Here is a 15,115-nt window from a genome sequence, read left to right as displayed (position 1 = left end):
TCTTATCCTTCCACTCCTGCTTCCAAAAAAAGTTAGCTTAATCACTCATTAATCATTCAATTACAACGGTAATGAAAGCAAATTAAAAGCTCCAATAATTTCAACCATGTTTATTGCTGCTACATACCAATACTAAAAACAGTGTTCTGCAACACTTTAGAGTACCAATGCACTGAATTCCAAATACCTGAACCACACCTTTCTCCACACCAATGATCCAACTCCTTTTTTTAGTCTACTTCTGCATCTAATATTCGTTTCACACATACACTGTTTTATTTCTTAACGTTTTCATACTATAGCTTTTGAGAAATTCACATATAAAATAAAGGGGTGAGGATAAAAGACACTTTAAGTTCTTTCCTGGGCCATATACGAACAGTGTGAAAGAAGGAAATAAAATAATTGATATGATGGAAAAGAAAAAAAGAATATAAAGATAATTAATTTATGATTGAACATTCTTGGACATGGAAAGATAACATCAAAAGTTAAGAATAGTGTAAGAAAAAAAGAAGAACAAAATAAAAGACCCCAATTATTAAATATGTAATGGGAAGGTTGTTTACGTAAATTTACAAGCACCACTTGCTCCTGCGTCTATATAAATGGTGTCACTCCCCGCCATGCATGCACACCAACCACTGTAATAGCTACCAGAAAGTTAGCAACAATGGATGCTAAGTTGGGCATTGGGGTATTTTTGTGTGTAGTATGGGTGATGAGTGGCAATGCCACTGACCCATGTGGGGCTCAACCAGATGAGTCGGACCTCAACGTCATTCCGGTCTACAGCAAATGCTCACCGTTCAAGCCACCCAAGGTAGACTCGTGGGACACCAGGATCGTCGACATGGCCTCAAAAGACCCGCTCCGGGTCAGGTACCTCTCCACCTTATTGGGCCAGAAGACCGTCTCCGCCGCCCCAATCGCTTCCGGCCAAGCCTTCAACATCGGTAACTACGTCGTCAGGGCAAAACTCGGAACCCCCGGTCAACTTTTGTTCATGGTTTTGGACACCAGCACCGACGAGGCCTTCGTCCCATGCTCCGGCTGCACCGGCTGCTCCGACACCACCTTCTCCCCCAAAGCCTCCACCAGCTACGGCCCATTGGACTGCTCCGTACCCCAGTGCGGTCAGGTCCGCGGGCTCTCCTGCCCCGCCACAGGAACCGGCACCTGCTCCTTCAACCAAACCTACGCCGGCTCCTCTTTCTCCGCCACGCTCGTCCAAGACTCTCTCAGACTGGCCGCTGATGTTATCCCTAACTACTCCTTCGGCTGCGTCAACGCCATCTCCGGGGCCTCAGTTCCAGCCCAAGGGCTTTTGGGTCTGGGTCGCGGCCCACTGTCGCTTCTCTCCCAGTCCGGGACAAACTACTCCGGTGTATTCTCTTACTGCCTTCCCAGCTTTAAATCGTACTACTTCTCCGGGTCGCTCAAACTCGGGCCCGTGGGCCAGCCCAAGAGCATCCGGACCACCCCGCTTCTGCGCAACCCCCACCGGCCCTCTCTTTACTACGTGAACTTCACCGGAATCAGCGTGGGGCGCGTGCTGGTGTCTTTCCCCAGCGAGTATCTCGAGTTTAACCCGTATACCGGATCCGGAACCATAATTGATTCTGGCACGGTGATCACCCGGTTCGTGGAGCCCGTGTACAACGCGGTGAGGGAGGAGTTCAGGAAGCAGGTGGGAGGCACGTTCTCGAGCATTGGAGCTTTCGACACGTGTTTTGTGAAGACGTACGAAAATCTGGCACCGCCAGTTACCCTTCACTTCGAGGGATTGGACCTGAAGCTGCCATTGGAAAACAGCTTGATTCACAGCAGTGCCGGGTCGCTGGCCTGTCTTGCGATGGCGGCGGCGCCGGATAACGTGAACTCGGTGTTGAACGTGATTGCGAACTTTCAGCAACAGAATCTTAGGATTTTGTTTGATACCGTGAATAATAAGGTTGGCATAGCCCGTGAGGTTTGTAACTAATTAGCTGGCTCCATTTTTTTTTTTTGTCTGTTTTATTGTACTAGTGGTTTTCTTGTTTGGGCAGCTAGTTTTGGATCTTTCCTTAGAAAAAGGTGAATAAGTTTGCCTTGTGTGGCTTTGGAAGTTATTCAATGTGAAATAGGGTACTATATATTGTCTTACATTGATCATTGTCCTAACAAGGGACAATTGATGATTGTAATAATGATGTTTGAAGAAGTTAATAATGCGAGATCGATTAGTGATTAAGGATGTTGTTTACTTTGGTAATATGGGACCATTTACTTCCAACCCGGGTTTTTTTTCCCTTCTAGACAAATCACTATGTATTATTACGGAAGTAGGCAGATTTTTTAAAAATTACGGAAATGGTCAAAACGTTATGGGGGTGCACGTTTTCGTATGAAGAAATCGTGTAGCCCCCAAACGTTTTCGTGGTCAAGCGGGTCAAAGGGCGAAATCGTGTGGGGGGTGAACGTTTTTGGTTTAGTAATCGATTACAACATGTTGTAATCGATTACTGCATGATGTAATCGTGCAGGGGGTTACATTTTTCGTTCAGCAATCGATTACCGTATGCTGTAATCGATTACTGTATGCGTTGCAATTTTCTGGGTGTAATGTAATCGATTATAGACGAAGTGTAATCGATTACATGATTAATGCATTATGTTCGAGTGAAATGTAATCGATTACAAAGGTATTGTAATCGATTACAGTCCAAATTTTTTTTTTAAAAAAAAGGTGATTAAATTAGAATTGGATACAGAGACAAGCATAATAATTTGTAATGATTTTATACAGTTTTTTGGTCCATCAAAGAATAAAGTATTTCAAATTATAGTTAATGAAGGCATAAGAAATATTAATCTTCATAAAAAATTGTCTTAGTTTTGATATTGTAGAAAGAAAAAAAAACATTGAAAAGTAAATTAATTGAAATAAAAAATGTACAAATTATTGGCGAAATGGTAGTGTGCTAGAATATATAAGCGTTTTAGTCTGCAGAATCGAAAGGAGTGAGTTGGAGTGGGAAAGGAGTGGGTTGGGGGTGCGAAAAGAAAAAAAATCTCTTTTGAAGAAAACGTGCACTCCCCACACGTTTTCTAATAGAAAATGTGCACCCCCCACACGTTTTCTATTCAGAAAACGTATACCCCCCATACACTTTCAAGGGTTAAATATGTTTTTGGTCCCTCAAGTTTAAGGAAAATTTGGGTTTAGTCCCTCATCAAAACTTTTGAACAATTTAGTCCTTCATTTTCCAAAATGCGTGAATTTAGTCCTTTTAACCAAATTTTGTTAAGTTTATTTGACATTTCAAGCGCATTTCATGATAGTATTTAAATTATTTATACTGTTTGACACATTTTTGCTTCAATGTTAACTTAAATACTATCATGAAATGCGCTCGAAACGTCAGATAAACTTAACAAAATTTGGTTAAAAGGACTAAATTCACGCATTTTGAAAGATGAAGGACTAAATTGGTCAAAAGTTTTGATGAGGGACTAATTCCAAATTTCGCTGAAACTTGAGGGACCAAAAACATATTTAACCCCACTTTCAATTTAAAAAAACGTGCACCCCCATGACGTTTTCAACTTCACGCTTCAAAAACGCATGCAGTAATCGATTACACCATATGGTAATCGATTACTCCTTCAAAGACGTTACCCCCTGCACGATTATAGCATGCAGTAATCGATTACAGCATACGGTAATCGATTACTGAACCAAAAACGTTCACCCTCCACACGATTTCGTCCTTTGACCTGCTTGACCATGAAAACGTTTGGGGGCTACACGATTTCTTCATACGAAAACGTGCATCCCCAGAACGTTTTGCCCATTTCCGTAATTTTTAAAAAACCTGCCTACTTCTGTAATAATGGAGAGTGGTTTGCCTAGAAGGGAAAAAAAACCTCCAACCCGTGATAAATGGGAACCCGTGATAATATGGCACGGCACGGGAATTGTGAGTGTCCGTGAATTTGGTTCACCTTGTTTTTTGTATGTATTTTGGACACAGGCAAGAGGCCAAATAAATACACTATTATATTTACCAAAAAACCAGAGAATAACCACTTGTTTTGTTTGGGGTAATGTATGAGATGAATATCGATTCACTAGTGCTATTATTATTGAGAAATAAAAATTTCCAACTTCTTTTATATATAAATTAAAAGTAGTATAATTTTAGATTATCAGCGTCGTAATTAAAGAGGCAGAAAATACTCTTTATAAAAGTGCAATGAAAGTTTATAGTATAAATAGTTTTTTTATTCTCTAAAGTTCTATATCTTCGTAATTCATGCCCTAATTGTCGTTGGTCACCAATTGGTCTTACATTGAATTAAAAAATACATATATTTTTATGGACTACCAATCCATTATGTAATATAAAGCCTTTTGCTCACTAATGAAAATAATGAGAGAAAGTAACTTGGACAAAGATTATTATTAACTAAATTCGTACCGATAAAAAAGAGTTAAATATAATGACAAAGATTTCAACTTCAGAAAAATTTGTTGGGGAAAGTCAATTAATTTGGTTGATCATGATAAATTAATTGGTGAGAATACAATTGTCAAGTGAGTCACCAATTTATTAAGCTTTCATTAAATTAAATAAAAAAAAATATTTGTCTTTATGAACTAACAACTCATTACATTACTTAATATTATGAAACCCTTTGGATTAGGTTTTCAGGAGAGAGAGATAGATAGACAAAAATTATATGTGCCTCAAAGTAGAAAGAAATAAGTCACGAGAACATAAAGAAAAAGAAATCAATATATTCTATACAAATTTATAGGAAAAAAAAAAAAAAACTAGCATGAAAAACTTCAAATCCTCATATTTGTTATTTTTTTTATCTTCTCAACACTAATTTATTTGGTAAGCACTTGTCAATAAATGTAGAATAACAGAAAAGAATTACACTATATAATAAAAACTCTAATGAGGAATTTTTAAATTGATTTTACAATAGTCATTTTTTTTTTAAATCAGCCAATAAAATATATTAAAAAATTGTTAGAAGAAGTACCATAAGTTTGAATACAGAAAAAAGTGCCTAAATGATTAATTCAGCCACTGAATGGTTAGAATAAAACCATATAAAAAGGGCCGAAAACTAGCAACCCGTAATTGTATTCTTCAGCTTATGTTAACAATTTGATATATATATATATATATATATATATATATATATATATATATATATATATATATATATATATATATATATATATATAATATATATATATATATATATATATATATATATATATATATATATATTGCTGCACGGATTCCGATATGACACCGAGAATAATATAGCAAGAGCTACTCAAGAAAAGAGTATATCCCTCTCCCTTCTTTCGTCCCCCCTTATACCGTCTTGTCTTCGTGTACCAAAGAATATGCCCACTGTCCGAGTTGGTTCCGCGATTGCCTATCGTGGTGGTACTCTCCCGAGCTTCCCAGGGTCATGCTGTCATGGTTTAACTACTGAAATGTACAGAAAATGGGTCGTTTGATATCTTTAATTAGGCCGATTCACTTGGGCCCATAGATCGGGTAGGACTCGGATGCGCCTAGCCATTATATATATATATATATATATATATATATATATATATATAATTAAATGTGGCAACGATAAGCACACTTCTAATTTCACATGGTTCAACCAACAACAAAATCACATGTAGCAGTTTTTCTTTTAATATTTTGTACAACACCATGTAAAAACAAGAAACAATTCCAGAATAAAATTAATATAAATAATAAAGAATGGTATATTAATTAATAATAGACCTTTTAAAGTTACAGCTATACATGAATTGAATTGATCTTTTAACAGTGACAAAACTAAGAAACATGAAAGAAGGATGTCGCCCAGTAAACCTTTTTGTGCATATTTACTCATACATATGCAAATCCTCCGTTACTTAAACCTAAATTCGTCCACTGCGGAATCCGATGCTCTTTACTTCAAACGACCCTTCCAAATTTTCATACTTTCTCAAACAACACCCTAATTAATACGCATAAATAAAATATTAATCAGAAATTTAAATTGTTTCTCTCGATTCACACACAAACACATTGTACGCACCGTTTTGTGTTTGTGCCCTAACCCCACCATTGATGCACTGCCACACCCTCATCCCTCAACTGTCCGTACAAAGCCAAACACTCCCAATAGGCTCTTCTGCTTCTCCCAACCTTGGGTTTGCATTCCAAGAAAAGCTCATCCACTAACCCAATGGAATTGCTCTTCACCATGTCCTCCACAACTTCAGCCTCAGCTTTCATCACCACAAACTCTTCCTCTTTCACATTCTTCCTCAGCCACTCCGACATCCCTATCTCCTCATTCTGCTGCAGCTCCTCCGCCACCGTCTTCACATCGTACGCCTCGAACGGCATGTTCCTCCTCGGGTAGTTCTCCATGAACCACCTCCTCCCACTTCCTCCCTCTTTCCCCGACAACTCAACGTCGATGAAAACGCGCCGAGGGTAGCTCACCAACGGATCGCCCATCAAATCCGGCAAGAACCGCGTGCGCTTCAAGTACTTCCTCGACTTCATAGAAGCCGCTCTTGGCGGCTCAAGAAGCACGTCCTCCAGTTTCTGCAGCGCCGCTTTCTTCGCCTCGCTCGCGTAACCACACATCTTTCTCGGCGCAACCGGAGCCGCTTCGTTAACCGCTTTGTGTTGTGCTTCCTTGACGAGCCCCTGATGGGTTAATTGGTGGAGTATGAGCGACAGAACCTCGTCGGTTTTGGCACAGGAGATTTTTTCCAGCAAGGGTGATCTCATTATGAATACGAAGGAAGCGAGTATGAAGAATGCCAGAAGTGGCAATGTGTAACGTGTGGAATTCATGGGGGTTAGGTAAGAGAAGGTATAGAACGTTATGTGTTTAGGGAAATGAAGAAAAAAGAAGGGGGAGAGAAAGAGAGGGGGAGAGGGAAAAAAGGTGATTAGCGAGTGCAGAATCTGGCAGCAGTGTGGTTTCCACCGACTAGGGCAATTCGGTTAGTTTTCAAGCTTGACCAAAGTGCCAATAATTCCCTCATCCGCTGCACTTCCATTTCTTGATTTGAACCAGATCGATGATGTTTTTGGGATCACGATAGAACAATTGTGCTATCTATGTAGCAGAAACATATCGATGAAAGGAAGAAGGAAGACAGGGAGAGGGAAAAGGAATGACAGTTAGATTTTGGTGGGGTGGGTATTTGATTGCAGATGTTAGGAGGGATTATATGGGAGGGGATATCATGGAACAAAACGGTTGCCACTACGACGATCCAGTTACACCGTTCGTTATTTAGGTTTATCTGTTCCAAAAATTCTGCTTTTCATGCGTACCCTTATGTTACGTGCATCGTCACGATGGATTTGGTCCTGCCACGTTGTTTTAGGTTTAAGTTCGTTTGATATAATCAACTTCACTTCAAAATTAGTTCAAGATAGTGTGTATTCTTTATTTTGTTTAATTTAAGGTTTAATTACTCGTAAGGTACCCAGTTTGGGTCAAGGGTGTCAATTTGGTACCCAGCGAAAAAAGGTTTCAATTTAGTACCCAAGTTATTTTAAGTGCATCAATCAGGTACATCCCGTTAGATTGTCAGGAACGGCGTTAAAATCTTGGTGACGTGACAATGGATAACGGATACGTGTCATTGAGAGGTGAAGACGTGTAAAAAAAATAATTGTACAGTGTGCAGTGGTGGTTTAATGAAAGGTGAAGTCTAAATTTGCCCTAACTCTTAAATGTACCATATCATCTTCTTCTTCCTCTCCATTCGGTTGCAGGTTCAGAGTTGAAAAGGTGGCTTCTCGATTTGTGTCTTCTTCTTCCAATCAATTCGTCAATTCTCATCTTCTTCTTCCTCTCCATTCGGTTGTGTGTGTTCGTGGGCATCACAAAAAGGTGGGTTCGTGTTGTGTGTCTTCTTCTTCCAATCAATTGTTCAATGTCTCGCAGTGAGGGTTGTGCGTGTTCGTGGGCATCACAAAAAAATAGTGTCTCCTCCCCTACTGTTTCATATAGGAGTGCGGGTGGAACCCAAATGTGCTACTGTGGGGAGGTTGCAACGTTGAGAGTTGCTAAAACAGTTAAGAATTTTGGAAAACAATTTCTTGGGTGCCCTAACTACAAGGTATGAATTATTGTTTAAATTTTTGCTTTCCATAATGTGACCAGCGAAGTGGTGGTAAGCATTTTTTTGGGTTTGATTTCATGTGACCAGCGAAGTGGTGCCAATGAAGAATCTAAAGGATGCAATTTTTTCAAGTGGTTCAACGAAGACAATGGGGATGAAAGAGATGCAACCATAGGAAGACAAAGGAGAAAAATATATGCTCTTGAAAAATCAGTTATGGTGTTCGAAAAAAGGATTAAGTTTTTAACATGGGTGATATGTTTTCTGGGGCTGGTTAACGTAATTTTGGTTTGTAAATTAAGCCAATTTTTTTGATTTTTTTGTAACCTGGATGGAGTATAGTAGGTGTGGATGTAGTTTCATGGGTTGGAATGTTTGTATTTACGTCATGTTATTGTAATGAATTATGATTATGGAATGAAATTAGCTTTGAAGTAAATTATCCTGTCACTTTATTTGAACTATATTTGATTATTGAGTGAAAGCACACAAACTGGAGCATCATATTCATCCAACAATCATATATAGCCTTGTAATAGTAAGCCACAACCTGTGCATAATAAGCCAAAAACATTGCCATCTAGTAATAAGCCACTGTGTGCATAATAACCCAATATCACATTCATTGAAACCAAAATAGAAACCAAAATACATAGCCACTGTGTTCAACATACATAATGCTTTTCAAAATAGAAACCAAAATACAGCACCACATTACAAAAGTTTCTTCCAATTTCATGTTCCAAAACACAACAGCAAATAAAATTTAAATTGGGCCCCTCCTGAAGGACAATTTTTCTCTGTAGGCTGCTATTGTAGTAGACTGCATCTGATGGACTGCAGTAGTCTGACTTGCTTGTGTTGGTAGAGTTTGACTTGCTTGTGTTGGAAGAGTATGATTCTGTGGCTGTGAGACTTCTGTAGTCTGACTTGGTTGAGTACACTGAGTTGGTGGAATAGGCTGACTTGGTTGAGTATGGTCAGTTTGTGGAGTGCTCTGGCTTGGTTGAGTAGGGTCTGCAGGTGTGTTTTGTTGTGTTCCAGATGGACCAGTTTCTGCTGGTGCAGGAGGAGCATGTGGGCAGCTTGTTCTTTTGTGGCCAATTTGTCTACACAACCCACATTTTTTACGGGTACCACCTTGTCTCAATTGAGTGTCATCTTTCCTCAATTCCCAAGCCTCCAATCTTCTTTTCTTTTTCGGTCTTCCTGGAAGGACCCTCTTTGTTGGAGGCAAAACATCATTTGCAGCAGTGATCTCCCACAGATGAGGCCCGTTGACAGGGTATATGAGTGACAAATAAGTCTCTTCATACGTAGATGCAAGAAACCAATGTGGAAGGAAGTCTTCAGCATTCAGATTTAAAAATCTAATAGCAGTCAGCGCATGGCAGCATGGGATTGCTGTTATGGTCCACTTTCTACAGCTGCATTCATGTTTGTCAATGTCAACCACAAATTGTTCTCCAATCATTGACCTATGACTGACCTCAAATAATCTTTGTCCTGACCAGCTGTTATGAATGCAAAAAGATAAAGTGAATTGACATTTGAAAATGAATTGTAACTTTATCAGAATAATGAATGAGTATTACCTTGGGAGCCAATATTTAGTCTTTTTTGCCTCCTCTTCCATCCTCTTCTTAATTCGTGGGCAGATTGTACCTTCAAATGTACTAATCCTCTTTCTATTGCTTGCCCATCTCTTCATGAGATAAATCCAAATTTCTTCCATCATACTTATAATTGGTTTGCTCCTTGCGTCCACAATTGTACTGTTGAACCCCTCAGACATATTATTCACCAGTGTATCACATGCAGGTGTGGCTGTAAATCTGGACCTAGACCAAAACCTAGGTTGCAAAAAAAAAAAAAAACCTATCACATGCAGTTCACACTATATACAATACAGTGCAGGAATTATTTGAACATACCTTGGGGGGATGGCTAACAAGTGTTTGAATGCGTCCAGATTAACTTCTTTAATTTCCCTCATGACTGCCTCCCATGCTTGAGGATGTGTGCAGTAGGCTGCTTTCCATAACAACAACTTCAGATTTTTCCCAGGAAATTTCTTCCTGAAATTAGAGTAGATGTGCCTCACGCAAAACCTTTGGTCCACACCAGGTAACAATTCTTGCAATGCTGGGAGCAGTCCCTGTCAAAGTAATGTGAAGTAATGCATTATTAAAAGAATAGCAGTTGAATGAGAATCTGAAAAGTGACTAAAAAAGGTTAAGAAACTTACTTTTTGTTGATCTGAAATAAATGTATAAGTGCAGCAAAGTTCAGGCCCACCAAGGTCTCCAATCAATAAATCCAAAAACCAATTCCATGTCTCCTTATTTTCAACCTCAACTACTGCGTATGCCAAAGGGAGCATCTGGTCATTTCCATCTCTTCCTACAGCTGTCAACAACTCACCACCATATTTGCCCTTCAAAAAACAGCCATCTATGTTTGTGTATGCCATTGTCCTTGCCCTGAAGGTCATAGACCTAGAAACACCTATATTCCATTTCCTTCCAATCTTATTTTTCAAGGCAGTTAATTTAACACCTGGATTCTCTCTTAATGTCTTCTCCAACCGTCCACTCAACCATTTAGAAGTCATTAGCCTCACATTGAATTCACGACTACAAGTGTGCTTGTTTATTATTTTCCTCAATTGCCAAGTGCTTTGGGCAGCCTTGAAAGCACAGTAGGCATACCACTTGCACTTACCCTTCGCACCTAAACACTTAACACAAATTCTTCTTTTGTCATTTCTAAATATTTTCAGCTTCCTCCCACTGTGCACCCCATAAGTTCTAATTGCATCAGTGAAGTGTTCCTTTTCAGTGAAGTAAGTCCCAACCTCCCAGTTATAATCCTCCATATTTTTTGGTTGACAAAATATACTAAAACTCCCATATCTATCTCTATCTTCATCACTTGTATCACTATCTAATGTTTCAGATTCCCATTCTGTATCAGAGAATCCTCTTTGGTCCGCATGTTTAGGGGTGGGCTTTTGGGATGATGACCCTCTCACTCCACCAACATTACCTTCTTTAATTCTAACTTCAAAAAGTTCATCTTCAGATGCATCATCTCCTCCAACAGGTACATCAAACAGACCATCATCTCCCTCAGCAGCAGATAATTCCTCCTCAGATTCATTCCAACTATGAACTTCAAAATCTTCATCGCTCTCACTACTACCCTCAGATGATTCCTCCTCAGACACCTCTGCACCACCATCCAACCCAACTTCTCCAGCAGAATTATCCTCACCTTCTACCTCAACCTCTGCACCACCATCCAACCCAACTTCTACAGCAGAATTATCCTCACCTTCTACCTCAACCTCTGCACCACCATCCAACCCAACTTCTACAGCAGAATTATCCTCACCTTCAACATCAACCTCTGCACCACCATCCAACCCAACTTCTACTGGAGCAGATCCAATCCCAACACCACCATCTACCTCTGCAGAAGGTACAACTCCAACAACTTCTCCTACCTCTGCAACAACTCCAACTCCACAATCTCCTACCACTGCAGCACCTCCAATTCCACAGTCTTCTCCTACCTCAACAGCATCTTCCACAACAACTCCTTCATCAGCTGCAACCTCATTACCATCATACTCCAACATATGAACTATCTGAGGTTCAGATACCATGTGTACAACAAAAAGATGCACTTGGCCATTGAGTATGGCAATATTAACCATATGGCATGCCCCTTTATCATCACTTAGCAACTCTAACCTTCCATCCAACACCGAACCTCCGCCCACTGAATACCACATCTCTTTGACGTTCACATACCCCATTTCCTTCAGAATGGACATTATTTCGAAGTAACTCCACCTATCCGGGTCACATGTCAGGGTATTGCTCTCACCCACGTATTTTAGTGACCCATCATTTATAAACTTTCCCCCATGGTGGAAGACAACTTCAAAGTGATCGTCCATTTGTAATCTATAAAATTGCCCAAACAATAATACCAAATTTACATTCAATACCACATACACACCGACATAAAATTTAAAATGGGGGACCACATTACTGAAACACCGACAAACACCGTCACTTTCACACAAACGGTGGACCACAAAATGGAATAAACAAATACACACCCAACCGCATTACTGAAAAAGCACATTCAACCGACAAAAGCGTATAAAAACAACATACTAAAGCATACCAACACACCAATTTCAAAGCAAACACAATCGCATAAAAAACCCTAAATCCATGCCCTCATGAGAACGAAGAACAGGGGTCTCAAAAAAGCGTACCTTTGATCGCCTGCTCCGAAAGATTTCAGCTTCTCCGAAGATTTCACCTTCTCCGATCAATTCGCCCTTCGATTTTGCAAAAACCCTGATCGCTTCTTCCTCCACTGCTTCTCACTTCTCACTCACATTTTCGTCTTTCAAAACGTAAATTCATTTATTAATGCTTTTCTTTTTTTAATTCAAACGTAAATTCATTTATTACTTTTTTTGAAAATACCACGTCAGAAATAAAAGCCATACCACGTGTCAAATATTTGTGTCAACAGACCCTGTTCACTCGTCAACGTTAATGACTCTAACGGCGTCAATGAAAATGTACTTGATTGATGCACTTAAAATAACTTGGGTACTAAATTGAAACCTTTTTTTCGTCGGGTACCAAATTGACACCCTTGACCCAAACTGGGTACCTTACGAGTAATTAAACCTTAATTTAATTACTTCTACCCTTTCATGCTTTCTTTTATTTTAATAAAAAAGGTTAATGAGTTTTATAATTACAAAATCAGTCCACAACGAAACATATTCCTAAATTATTCACGAGAAAAATTAATTATAATTCATTTTTACCTCGGTTCCTATTGGCTTTTGTATTCGAATTTGCTTAAATTTGAATTGATTAAAGTAAGTGTACTGTCTGGGAGACAACCGATTTTAACATCATTTTAAGTCTGATCCGATCAATATTTATCGTAAAACGACGAGTTTTAGTCATGAGCTGAGGTGACGAACAAGAAATCTGAGTAGGATTTGGACCAAACAATAATTGGGCAGAGCAAGATTTTGGCCGAGCATAATTTGGGTCAAGCAGGAATTGGGCCGAACAGGATTTGGACCGAGCAAGATTTGGGTCAAGCAAGATTTGGGCCGAGATGGTTAGTTCGTTCCTAAAAAGATGGGATTTATTATCCAACGAAAAAATAGGAATCGTTTGCTGATATTTTGTTACACTAACACGTCTTCCTACAAATAAGGTAGGTAGAAATCTTATATAAAGGAGAAGAGAGAAAGAAATAGGTACACTTTTTTTGAAACCAAAACTACTGAACTTCAAAAAAGGAGAAATACATATTTATCGATGTAACAATAAGAAGGGTAGTCTATTCTTGTTTTTCGTGTTTAATATTTGAAATCGGAAGAGCTATGATGCACCGATACTTAAACTTGGGTCACGTATCCGTGTCTAACACATATCGTGTCCGATACTTTACCGATACTTATTAATGAAGTATCTAATTTATAAAGTCGTAGTACAGTACAATAAAATCTTTGAATAATGACAAACTTTAGTGGAAAAATAATTATTCACTATATAGTGACCAAATTGAGAACTAAAATAGTTCAAAACAATTATAATTGGTCTATAAATTTATAATTAAAATAGTTTCAATTATGAATTGGTTTTTAAATTGTTTACTAACATTAACATTAGCCATCAGGTTTTACCTATCAAAATAATTTATCTCTAATTAGGAAATTTGGATTTACATAATAACAATCATATATTTATTTGTTTGTAAGAATTATTGTACAATTTTTCAATATTCATATATCACGTATCGTATCTTATTATTTTGAAAAAAAAAAAAATATATCGATGTATCAAATTCGTATCATATATGTGCATCATAGGAGAAGAGTAAGAATGAAATGATGTTCTTTGATATACAGGGGTGGACAAGGTGGATACTTGTATGAATTTTGTCACTGTTATGATATATATTAAAGTAGAAATCATTGAAATACTGTAGTACAATGCAGCAGTCCGATGATAAGGTCAATTTTTATTTTTTTTGTCTTTTTTAAATAATTTTCTCTCACTTTTTTCATTTATTAGTTAGTTTCATATTGATTTATTACACACAAACCAAAATGTTAAAAAAGAACTAATTATAATATACCGAAACTTTTAGTTTTGTTTAATATTTTATTACAATAATATTTATATATAAAATGGATTCATTTGTTTTGTGTACACTTTTATTTTTAATTTTACTCTTTAAGTAATATATTTTTTAAACTAAAACAGTTATATTTTTATTTATACGGACGTTTAATCTAAATTTAATTATTTTATAATCTAAAATAATTATTCACTATTTTATATTTTGGTAGCTATTTTTAAATTTAAAAATAGACACACGTGCCCATAGCATACATATCTTCACTAGTAATACTAATGAAAATATGAATTTTATAACAAAAATAATATTGATGGTAATATAACAAATTTTATATTATTATTTTTATGTCAAGAATAATAATATTTATATTATAAAATAGTAATTTTCAGCTCTTTATATATATATATATATATAATTTTAATTAATTTTAATAATAAAAATAATAAGTTAATATAATATGATTAATTAATTTTAATAATAAAAATAATTAATTAATATAATATAATTAATTTAGATATTAATTTATAAACTAAAAATTAATATCTTGAGAGAGGATAAGTAATGCAAGTAATTTGCTGAGAAAGAGGCATGGTGATGCCAGCAGAATATTTATTGGGTTTTGTGAATTGAAAAAGAAGGATGCAAAAAATTAGGAAAATACTGTGAAAAAGAGAAGAAGGGAAATGATATTTAATGCAGTCCATTAAAAAAGCCCTATACTTACTAGTGGTTTCTACCAAAACCTCC

At 37.4% G+C, this 15,115-nt stretch overlaps 2 protein-coding genes across 2 annotated transcripts; one reads left to right on the top strand and one right to left on the bottom strand.

The window, feature by feature from the left end:
- Positions 1–619: 619 nt before the first annotated feature.
- Positions 620–2,243, top strand: LOC114163270 (aspartyl protease AED3). Its single transcript, XM_028047485.1, has one exon. It carries the CDS (start codon positions 674–676, stop codon positions 1,982–1,984), a length of 1,311 nt encoding a protein of 436 aa, XP_027903286.1. The 5' UTR covers positions 620–673; the 3' UTR covers positions 1,985–2,243.
- Positions 2,244–5,763: 3,520 nt separating this feature from the next.
- LOC114163025 lies at positions 5,764–7,228 on the bottom strand. Its single transcript, XM_028047069.1, has one exon. It carries the CDS (start codon positions 6,882–6,884, stop codon positions 6,129–6,131), a length of 756 nt encoding a protein of 251 aa, XP_027902870.1. The 5' UTR covers positions 6,885–7,228; the 3' UTR covers positions 5,764–6,128.
- Positions 7,229–15,115: the final 7,887 nt, after the last annotated feature.

The sequence above is a fragment of the Vigna unguiculata genome, chromosome 9 (assembly GCF_004118075.2).
Source record: "Vigna unguiculata cultivar IT97K-499-35 chromosome 9, ASM411807v1, whole genome shotgun sequence".
Taxonomy (NCBI): Eukaryota; Viridiplantae; Streptophyta; class Magnoliopsida; order Fabales; family Fabaceae; genus Vigna; species Vigna unguiculata.
The sequence above is the reverse complement of the archived record's forward strand: the minus strand, read 5'-3'. Positions and strand labels throughout refer to the sequence as shown.

What these genes read in the sequence shown, in the direction of transcription:
- LOC114163025 (XM_028047069.1), bottom strand. Translation starts at nt 6,884, where the DNA reads ATGAATTCCACACGTTACACATTGCCACTTCTGGCATTCTTCATACTC.
- LOC114163270 (XM_028047485.1), top strand. Translation starts at nt 674, where the DNA reads ATGGATGCTAAGTTGGGCATTGGGGTATTTTTGTGTGTAGTATGGGTG.